General features: G+C 38.9%; 1 protein-coding gene across 1 annotated transcript; it reads left to right on the forward strand.

Annotated features, from left to right (window-relative positions):
- slc39a9 (solute carrier family 39 member 9) lies at nt 1–11069 on the forward strand. Its single transcript, XM_023280195.3, has 7 exons — nt 1–565; nt 752–860; nt 3521–3724; nt 4021–4089; nt 4858–4943; nt 6352–6486; nt 7418–11069. Exons 1-7 carry the CDS (start codon nt 470–472, stop codon nt 7649–7651), a joined length of 933 nt encoding a protein of 310 aa, XP_023135963.1. The 5' UTR covers nt 1–469; the 3' UTR covers nt 7652–11069.
- Nucleotides 11070–11516: the final 447 nt, after the last annotated feature.

An 11516-nucleotide genomic window follows, 5' to 3' on the forward strand; every position in this document is an offset into this window, starting at 1 on the left:
CTGACATCTGACCCGGAAGCGCTTCTATCGGCACCAAACAAGAGGATGTTCTATTAGCCTGCTAGCTAACTGCTCACCTCGTCCGGGAAGCTGCAGTAGTATTTTTCACCGCTAAATGCGGTAGAAACAATGCTCGGTGTCGGATGTCTTCACTGGAATGTTAACGAACCGGGGTTCTGTGTTTATGAAGCCTGAGAACCGGAGCTAGTTAGCCGAAGCTAGTTAGCTTAGCTGAAGCTAACATTATTGAGGCCGGCGGCTGCAGCGTCTCGGAGCAGGTTTACGTGGATGTTTGGCTCCGTTTGAGACCAAACAGACTCGTAGCGGTTGTTAGATTAAAAGACAGCCTGCGGATATATTTCTGGGAATGCTCGTTCACCTGTCGAGCTAAAAAAAGTCGCTGCTAAAAGTGTAGGTGGATTTGATGGTGTAGCTAGCTAGTATATTAGCCGAAGAGAAAAGTGCAGTCATGGACGATTTTAGCTCGATCAGCCTGCTGTCTCTGGCGATGTTGGTGGGATGTTACGTGGCCGGGACGATACCTTTAGCTGTCAACTTCTCTGAGGTGAGTTTTCTGAAGACGAACTTCGGTGTTAGCCACGTTTCCAGATTCCTACCATCCAAAAGTTCGTCTGTGTTGGTGCCTTTAATCACAATCATGAGCTCTGTGATGTTATCAAATCATCAGCTGGAGGTAGAGGCACTGAGTCTGTGTTGTGTTGAAGGTTTTTGTGTGATTGTTTTTGTGCAGGAGAAGCTGAAGCTGGTCACAGTGCTGGGAGCCGGGCTGCTCTGTGGGACTGCACTGGCTGTTATCATTCCTGAAGGGGTCCATGCACTTTATGAAGAATTACTTGAAGGTAAAGTTCGACAGAGCTACAAACATTAATGGACTAGTTGTCAGCTAATATGCTTATGTCCGTCAGTTTTAAGAGGGAAAAAGTCTAAATTGTCTGATTCCAGCTTCCTAAATGTGTGTGTCTGTTCTTTTGTTTTATTTCCTTGTTCCTCTATGACAGTGAACTGAATATTTTTCAGTTGTGAGAAAAACAAGATATTTTATTATGCTATATTGGGCTTTGGTAACCACAGATCACCATTTTTTTTTCCATATCATAGACAAACATGCAATCAATAAATTGCAAAAATGATCAACAGGTTAATTGGCAGTTAAAATAATTACTACTCGCAGCCCTATTCTCTTGTAGAGCTGCAAAGATTAGTTAAGTAACAATCATTTTATTGTTATAATGTCAAATAATTGTTGTCTAGTTTTTTGGATGAGAGTATTTGTTGCTTTTCTTTGTCTCACTTGATAATAAGCTGATTATCTTTGGTTTCTGGACTGTTGGTGAGACAAAGCACGAAATTTCCAAAGTCTTGACTTGGGATAGCAGATTAATTATTATCTAGTTGTAATAGATTTTTTTAGATTCAGTGGTGTGACTGTCACACAATTGACAACCATTGACACGACCGTTTAAACCCTGAATTAGAAATCCATCCATCATCTATGCACTGCTTAATCCTCATTAGGGTTGCCAGCTGACTCGGGCAAAGGCAGGGGACACCCTGGACAGGTCGACAGTCTGTCGCAGGGCTACATATACAGACAAACAATCACAGTGGCATTCACACCTACGGGCAATTTAGAATAATCAATTAACCTCAGCATATTTTTGGACTGTGGGACAAAGCCGAAGTACCCAGAGAAAACCCACGCATGCACAGGGAGAACATGCAAACTCCATGCAGAAAGATCCCGGGAAAGTCGGGACGCGAACCAGGGATCTTCTCGCTGCAAGGCGAAAGTGCTAACCACTACGCCACTGTGCAGCCCCTGAATTAGAAATGCTGCGTAATATAGTCGGAATTACAGCCTTTTCGGTATGCTAATTGCAATGTTTCACATCGCAATTTTGATTTTGAAACACTTAATTGTTGCCCGCTCATCGTGACAGTTATTTGTAGTTAATTATTTAATTTAGGGAGGAATGATACCACAGTTTTGCAAAGCTCAGAGTGATTCCCATTGTTTTATTTTTTGATCTGAACGTCTGTACCCAGGATTGTCCAGAAAGCAGTATTAAATGAAGCACTAAACAAAACAAAAATAGGAGCTAAATAGATTCATCTGTTGGTTAATTGTTTAATTACCAAGTAAGTAAGTCGATTGTTCTCTGAAGTGTGCTGATTCTGACCTTTTTTTGTTGATTTATTTCTGTAAATTCAACTATGATTGTGATCTGAGCATTTTTGGTTTGTGTACTGACAGATAAATTTTCTGACAGTTTGTAGATCAAACAATCAAGAGAGACGTAAGCTGTAAATTGCCCTTGGGAACTAGCCTCGAACTAAGAATTATTTTCATTGCTTATTTTGCTAATGATTTAGCTATTTTCATTGGTGATTATGTTAATGAATCTTATTGTCTACCGTTGTCTAATCGCAACAAGAAGGTGACGTCTTCCAACTGCTTGTTTTGTTTGACAGACGTCCCAAACATAAAGATATTCAGTTTTCAATGAAATCTACCGGGGTGAACTTTGTTAAAAATATTGGCAAAATGTTGACATTGATTGCACTTACTGGTTTATATGAAGTAGAAAAGCAGCAAATCAACACACTGGAGACACTGGAAGCAGAGAACTTCTGACTTTCTTACTTGATAATTGGATTAAACGTCCGACTGTCTATTTTTACAGATTAAACTTCTGTCGACTAATTGATTAATTGGCGGATCTATTCGGCTCCCATTTCAATTCCAGCTATCAGAACTGCTTTCCTGGCAGCTTTCCTTAGCAGTACATACATTAGGATCTCATTATAAGGCACTAAAAACTGCACATCCTGTTGATCAAGTGCACTGATGTCCAGGTTTCAGTCTGAAGATTTATTTTCTGATACCAGATAATACCCGTGTAGTACTGAAGGCAGCTCTCAGTGTTGCCCTGTTTAGATATTCCACAAATGGCAAACAATATTTTGAACAGTTGGTGCTTTTCTGCTTTTGGCAGTAGTTTGTGGGTTTTTTTCAGGTTTTATTGAATGTACGGACCATGAGTTTTCATTTTCCCTGGTTTGAGTCCAGCTGCTGTTTCCCATACTTCATTTCCTGCTGTTTGCACTGTTTACAATAATACTCTGGATTTTTGTCAGAGCTTGAGATGCCTTTGTGCAGACCCAGGCTGGAATACACTAGAGGGAAATCAAGACCGATAATACACACTGTATACAGCTGCCTGAGTAGTTTTTAACAGTTTGAATCATGTTCAAACAGAGCAAAGTTCAGACAGTGGTAAAGTACGACCAGGTGACATCTATTTCTCTTACGTAACAGACAAACTCATATGTTTGTCTTGTGATTATTTACATACTAAGTCGATTTGAGTTGGTCTCTGTGCCGAGCAGTGTCAGGATTTCGTGTTTAAAACCTTTTGGTTGTGATCTGTGAAGGTTTTTGTGTCATTTAACAGTCCATATTTCTTCTTTTGTTCCCTCCTGACCTTTGGTTCTGCAGGTGGACATCACAGCCCCGGTCAGGTTGGAGTTGTGGAGGCGTCCGAGGTGAAGAGCGAAGCAGAAGCAGCTCTGGGCGCCAGCGGGAAACACGAACACAGTCATGAGCAGCTCCACGCCTGCATCGGAGTGTCTCTGGTCCTGGGCTTCGTCTTCATGCTGCTGGTGGACCAGATAGGCAGCTCTCATGTTCACAACACTGAAGGTCAGTTTTTTAGACAAGATGGGGCCGTGTTGCAGCAGCTTCATCTACTGCTTAGCTCCCAGAGATGGAAGGAAATTAGTTAAATTAGACCCCAGATGGCTCAACTGCAGATTTTGATTTGCCAGATGCGCCAACGTTGCAGCTAATTCTCTGCAAACTGTTTACAAAGTCTGCCAACATGTGATGCTACACATTTCTAGCTCAGCATGTAGAGTCTATTCTGTCATTTCCAATTTCTTCACTCTATTTGCTCATTGAAAAATCGTGTCTGACTGGTGTTTTCTGGTCTGTTTTAGATCCAGAGTCAGCGAGAGTCACTTCCTCAAAAATCACCACCACGCTGGGTCTTGTGGTTCACGCTGCCGGTAGTTTTTTTTCATGTCTTCTAATTATGGTTTAACTTAGAAATCAACCATATGTGTAAATCACTGCTGTGATAGATGATAAATGGTCCTCTTGCTGTTTCTGTTTTGCGAAATTGACATGTTGTGTAACATTGTGCAAATATTTCACAGCTAATAATGTTCTGCTACACCTAAGTTTACATGTTGATTAATACATTAAACAGATGCTGTTATATTTATTACTATAAACATTTATACTTCTTGTCTTAAAGGAGAAAATATCCATTTATATGTGTGTACTGTGTGCTGCCAATATCCCCATATCTATCTATCTATGTATCTATGTATCTATCTATCTATGTATCTATCTATCTATCTATCTGTCTATCTATCTATCTATCTATCTATCTATCTATCTATCTATCTATCTATCTATCTATCTATCTATCTATCTATCTATCTATCTATCTATCTATCTATCTATCTATGTATCTATCTATCTACCTATCTATCTATGTATCTATCTGTCTGTCTGTCTGTCTGTCTGTCTGTCTGTCTGTCTGTCTGTCTGTCTGTCTGTCTGTCTGTCTGTCTGTCTGTCTGTCTATCTATCTATCTATCTATCTATCTATCTATCTATCTATCTATCTATCTATCTATCTATCTATCTATCTATCTATCTATCTCAGAATCAGAGCTTTTTAAATGTTGCTGTGTTGATGACTAAACTACTAATACTAGAATTATTTGACCAGCTCTCTCTCTTTTTGTTTTTTTTTCTGTCTCCAGCTGATGGTGTGGCGTTAGGAGCTGCTGCCTCAACTTCTCAGACCAGCGTTCAGCTCATCGTCTTCGTAGCCATCATGCTGCATAAGGTCATACTGCATCATGTCTTACACTGTGGATTCCTGTGGTATTTTTATGGTGTTTAATTTAACCTGCATAACTTAAAAAACATGCGTATGCACATGATTCGAGCTGAAGTTAGAGACTTTGGAGGTTTGACAGTGGATGCTAACTCATCTTCATTGGTTGGTTATATAAGCAGTGCTAATTGGTTTTTGCAGCTCCCGTCTGCTTAACTAAATACCGTTGAAGACAGACAGATTTAGTTTTTGGTAATTATCTGTCCAATGTGGTGAACCACTGTAAGACTCCACAGCTGGACAGAGTAACAATCAGTACATTCTTCATGGTGAAGTGAACATTTTTATTATTATTATTTAGTTTTAAAAGTCAGCTTCACAAGGAATTAAATGTTGTGTAGTTGTGAGTGCATAGAGAGTTGTCACACATTTGTTCAAGCAGATCAGAAATGCTTCCTCGCAAGTAAGAATTTCATCACATGCACACACTTGTTTTGTTTTTTTCATTATTTGGATTTGAGATTGAACGTGTTTCTTCAACCTCTTTTTGAACTATGTATCTATATGGAATACATACTTTATATAACTTAAATGTATGTGACTGCAGTGGAACAGAAACTGTTAAAATTACTTTTATAATGACCAATTTTCAAAAATAATGTTTAAAAAAAAAAAAAAAAAAAAGTGAAACATAACTTGTGCTGATGCCTTGTTCATATTTTTTTTTCTTGTCTTACTTGATCAGTAGTCTAAATCTAAATGTAAGATTTTTAGAGAAAAAAAATCCATTTTGGATATTATGATGGGCCGTTTTGTCTGTTTTCTGACATTTTTCAGACCTAGTAATTTTTTTAACCAAATGTTATTCATAACTACAGAATTCAACATAATGCAGTACAATGCACAAATGATATTGTTACAGGTTTGTGTTTTTTCCCCTTCCTGAACAGCAATTTGCCCCTCAACCCCTTAAAATAATATATATACACTACCAGTCAAAGTTTGGACACACCTTCTCATTCAATGGTTTTTATTTAATTATTTTATACATTGTAGATTAATACTGAAGACATCAAAACTATAAAAGAAAACATGGAATTATGTTGTAAACAAAAAAGTGTTATTCTTAAGTATTAATCGACAATGTAGAAAATAATACAAATAGATTAAAAGCATTGAATGAGAAGGTGTGTCCAAGCTTTTGACTGGTAGTTTATATTTAAAATGAAAAGAAAAAAAGGGGAATAGGAAAGAAAAACAAGCATACCTCCAGACCACTACCACTGTTATAATCTGCACAGTCAACCAAGAACTAACAAGTTGTTCAGCAAAAATAATTAGCACATTTATCAATGAATAATCTTTAGCTGCTGCAGTAAACTGTAAATGAGAATCTGTTTGAATTCTCATTCCTCAGGCTCCAGCGGCGTTCGGCCTGGTGTCGTTCCTGATGCATGCTGGTCTCGAGAGGAATCGCATCCGCAAACACCTGCTGGTCTTCGCCTTGGCAGCGCCCGTCCTCGCCATGCTCACATTTTTAGGCCTCAGTCAGGTAAATATTGTTACAGTTTTAGTGCTGACTTTTAATGTCAAATATCAGTTATGATTCTTACAAAAATCGCTCATTTTTGACTGATATTTGGCCTTTTAGAGCAAACAAATTCTGCTCTCTTAGGCAAAAAACATCATATCTGAGACATTTTTACCTCCTACTTAAAGAGGTTTAGCCAACACCAGAATAATAGGAATTGAGATTAAAAACCAATATATGCACCTTTCAACCAGTTTTGTTAACTGGTGTTTCATTTACTCAAGCATAATAGACATTTTTTGTTTGTCAAATGGTCAGAAATGCACAGTGACTGGTAATTCATCTTCAGTGACTGGTTATATTAGCAGTTTTACTTGGTTTTTGCAGGTACGGTCTGATTCAACACAACTTGTGCTGATGTCTTATTTATATATTTTTTATGTCCTAGTCTTATTTGGTCAGTAGTCTAAATCTAATTCAACCTGTTTTCTTAACTGGTGTTTCATTTACTCAAACATAATAGACCTTTTTGTTTGTCAGTTGGTCAGAAATACCAGGAAAATGCTTAGATTTGTGTCAGAAAACATAACACAGACTCATTCTTACTGTTGTGCTTTGACACACCCCAAAGACTCGTTCTAAACCAGGAAAAACCTTGTTATTACTGGTCTGGCAAAAGATCTTGTGACTTTAAGAACATCCAGCCTGAGGCAAACAACTGTAATCTTCTTAATCTTTTTTTAAACAGTGAAAGGAACCAGCTCAGTAAAATATAAAGCAGGGACTGTCTTCAAAACAAAATTTTACCAGACATTTTGACATAAGACATTTTATTAGCCATATAAATCCAAATTAAATGATGCCATGAAGGCTTTTTATTAGAATTTGAGCCACAAGGAAGGATCTTTCTCCTCGTTGGGTCAGTTTTCATCCTGTTCTTTCCCCCTTTCAGAGCAGCAAAGAGGCTCTGTCGGACGTCAACGCTACCGGTGTCGCTATGCTCTTCTCGGCCGGCACCTTCCTCTATGTGGCCACCGTCCATGTCCTGCCCGAGGTGGGCGGCGGCGGCCACAGCCACGCTCCTGCAGGCGGGAATGGAGGGAAGGGACTGAGCAAAGTGGAGGTGGGAGCGCTGGTGCTGGGCTGCCTCATTCCTCTGGTGCTGTCCGTCGGTCACCACCACTAGGATCTCAGGCGGGTGTACAGGAGGAGAAAGAAGCTGAAACAGAGACTTCAGACGTCGTGGAGTTAAATGTCTTATCGTGTGTCGTCTGCTGGTGGACCGTCGTGGACCAGGGACGTCTTATGACTTGAAAAATGAAAATGGGACATGAGTTGCTGCAGTGACGGCCAAGCTACACGTTTTATCTGCTGACACTGACAACAAAACGTGAAAACAGCTACTGTATGTTTGCATTCATTCCACCAGAAGTCTTTTTTTTTTATTATTTACAAGAAGGAAGAGATGGAGCTTTTTAGTTCAGTTGCTTTAGATCAATGTGGAGTTTTTGTCCAAAGTCGAGCCCTGATTTCAGTACGGTGATCTTTTACTAGAAGGCAGTTGCACAGCGAGATTTAGATAGACAAAAACTCACTTTTTTAGAATAATTGTACAGAATTTAAATCTAAATAGCAATGATGCAGATGAATTTGAACGGAATTATAAGTGCCATATTAGCAAGTTCAAAACAGATCCCTGAAGAAGGAGTTTGTAGAAGAGCTGAAATCATCCTGCAGACAGAAATGAAACAGGAGAAGATCAGCCAGATGCTTTTTTAATTTGGATGATGAGTTTGTCTACCAAGGGCAAAGTCTGTTTCCTGGCATGATGAGAATCTCGTCTTCTAAATCCTGAGCCCAGCGTGACGACAAACCGTTCATTTTCACAACATGAACTGTCCCTTTTTTTATTTTATGCGGTAATTTCTTTTCCCTTTAACCCTGGAGAATAACTGTCATTGAGATTGCAAAGAAAAATATCTATAAAATTGTCTTAAGTGATTGTATAGAGTATGTTTATTTAGAGGTGGAGGGTTATTGTGAATGAGATTTGCTTTATAGAGGGCGTTAGCTTGGTGGATACCTTCAGGTACCGTCGGTTCAGGAGATCAGGAGAATTTTGAGCTTTTCTTCGTTTTATTTCTAGTCGTTTCACTCCTCATTAATTAATCATAGATGAGCAATAATCATCAAAAAGTGAAACTGGGGCTCTTTCCTTCTCAGCAGGGCTCGTTATGCGATTCGCATATCGAGATGTGACGGTTAGAAGGTCTTGAACGCAGCCCCGTTCTGACTTCTCGTCTCTGCTCCAGCACCATTAAGGCGGTAACCAGTTGGATGCATAAAGTGTAAGCAGGCTGCTCCCTCTTCAATCAGGACACGTGGACATCTGAGCGTTAATGTTTCACTGTGCCTGCTCACGGCAGAGCTCACGTGTATGTACATGTATGTAAGTATGTATGTATACTGTACAGAGCTACTTCTTCCCTCCACAGTCGTCATGGTTTCCGGTGTGAGACGGAACTGCTTACACGCAAGTACTTTTTTTTAATTTTCTATCCTGATTTTGTTTGTTTTGGATGTCATTGACTCAAGAGGCTACAGACTGTCAGGAGTCTCAGTTTTACGTGTAAATTCAACGGTTTTACACACGACTTGTCAGTTATTTCCAGCTGATGTGAGGAGAACAAAAGCCACGGAGATGTTTTTAGCTTCTCGGCGAGAGGAAGAGACCAGCAGCTGCTCGGCTGTTTTGTGTTTATGAGAAGCTGTTTGTGTGTACAAAAGGGAAAACCCTCCCTCTGCTGTGTTGCTTTACTGTCAGATATGTTGGTGGGAGTTTCGTTATGTGCTTCTCCGCTCTCTGAACGCTGCTGCATCAGAATCCCTGCTGAGATTTGGAGTTTACGCCTCAAAAAAAAAGCCCTTCAAATTCCTTCACAGTCCTTTTGCACATATGTGTTAGAGCTGCAGCTATCTTTTAGTCTGATGATTATTTTCTTGGCTAATCATTCGATTTAACCCTCTGAACTCCACTTTTTTACATCTGTCACTGCAATTTAAAGTCCTGCAATCTATGGACACACGACAACCATGACTAGAAGTAGAGGGAACTAAAAAACCTACACTTTTGTGTAGTATAACAACGATTTAATGTCATAAATTCAAAAACAAGAACAACTTGAGTTCGATCTGATAATTACATTTTACGGATATTTAAAAACCCATTATCAACATTTTTCCAAGTGCTAGTAAGTGTTACCGATGCCGAAAAAAAATATGGTGGCACTGCATGCTCAAAATAGTTAACTTTTACATTTTCTGAATTGTTTACGTATTTGTTTCCTATCTATTGTGTAAACACTGCTTGCAGTTCAGCCAGGTTTATTTGAAAAGTCCCTGAATTTTTGCCACTGGACTGTTGGTTGCAACTGAGTCACTAACGGCTTCTGGGTTGTACCAAGGAGTGCAGATGTTAGTGGTTTTTTTTTTTGCAGAATCCAATTAGAGCAAAGCAAAAAAATGGAATGTGTAGAAAAACAGGATTTCAATGTAATATTATGACTTAAGGCTGAGATTTGGTTCATTTTCCTGGTGGAATGACAGCAGAGTAGTTTATTGACCATTTAAAAGTTGAAAATCTCAATGTTCTTTTTGATTTTTCATTTTCAGGCTCTGAAAAAAGATGTCATTTGGCAATTTGTTATTTTCTAAACAGATAACATGCCTTTCAAACCTGCTGCCAGATTTTTGGGGTTCAGAGGGTTGAGACGTCATCTTTTGGGCAAATTTGCTTCAAAAGCTAAACTATAAATCAACTATCAAAGTAATTAGCAGATGGGTGAGGTAGTTAAAAAAGGTCAATAAAAATATTAACTCTTGTGTTTGCTCTTCACTTGTGCGATAAAAGCACCTTTAATTAACATTGCTAAACATGATAGAGATGTTCCAAAACAGACTTTGGTTCTAAAACATAAGTAAAACCTTTTTTTTGTCAGCCTTGATTAGTTATAATTAACGTTTTGCTTTGGGCCGAGGAAAGAAAGACAATAAAGTTTGCAATGTTTCGCACTGAAGTCTGTTTTTGAGCATCTGTATTATGTTTGCTCTGTTAGTTGAAGGTGCTATTTTTGCATTTTTGGATGTTCAGACAACAGTTGGAACCAAATCTTTAAAAAAATCTGCTAATTTTAGTTTGAATTTGAAGTCCAATATTTTGTTTATTTATCATCGTTAAAGCAGCTCTAACCCACATTGATGTAACAGACAGAGTTACATTTATTAGGGTGTCTATGCTAAACAGATTTGGCTATGCATGTGTGCAAATAGAGAAAAGTATAAACTATAAATCCTCTGAGGTGTCTGCAGGTGGATCTGATGCTCAGGCTGAGAGATGACGGCACATTTTGGGGCCGACGGGGATCAGAAAAACCGCTTAACAGTTGTAATAATTTCAACAGGGGTCGGTGTGTTTCAGTTTTGTTTTGTTTTTCTGTCATTCCAGAATGAGTCTGCCTTATTTCCATACTTTTGATTGTGAGAAACAGTTGTAAAGCTGCGTGTTTTATGACGACTAAATTAAAGTTTTTTAACTGGTGAAAACATCTGGGCGTATTGTAATGATTTAAGCATGTCAAGTTGAGTTTAATGTGGAATTTATCACTTAATGTACTTTTTTTCTGTCACTTTTTTTTCAAAATTGTGGGATTTTTCTTCTTGGATGGTGACTTAAATGTAAAAAACAGATTTTCATGCCCTGTCAAGAGATTTAACTCATTTAAACAGTAAAAAAAAGAAAAAATCCTCTGCAGGCAGACTGTGTCCTGGAAGCTGAGCTGTCAGTATCTTTATAATCTTCCGTCCATCCACTCTGACACATGTTCTGTCAATTAATCTGATACTCGTGATGCTGAAAGCTGCATGCTAACTGCTCCGACTCTCCATCCTCTTTACTAGAGAGCCGTGCGGCCACGCCTCCGCCACAGATGTCCTCCTAAATCACTGCTGGGATGGAAGGATGGATGGATGGAAGGATGGGCTACAGAGTTCAT

This window comes from Amphiprion ocellaris, chromosome 20 (genome assembly GCF_022539595.1).
Source record: "Amphiprion ocellaris isolate individual 3 ecotype Okinawa chromosome 20, ASM2253959v1, whole genome shotgun sequence".
Lineage (NCBI taxonomy): Eukaryota > Metazoa > Chordata > Actinopteri > Pomacentridae > Amphiprion > Amphiprion ocellaris.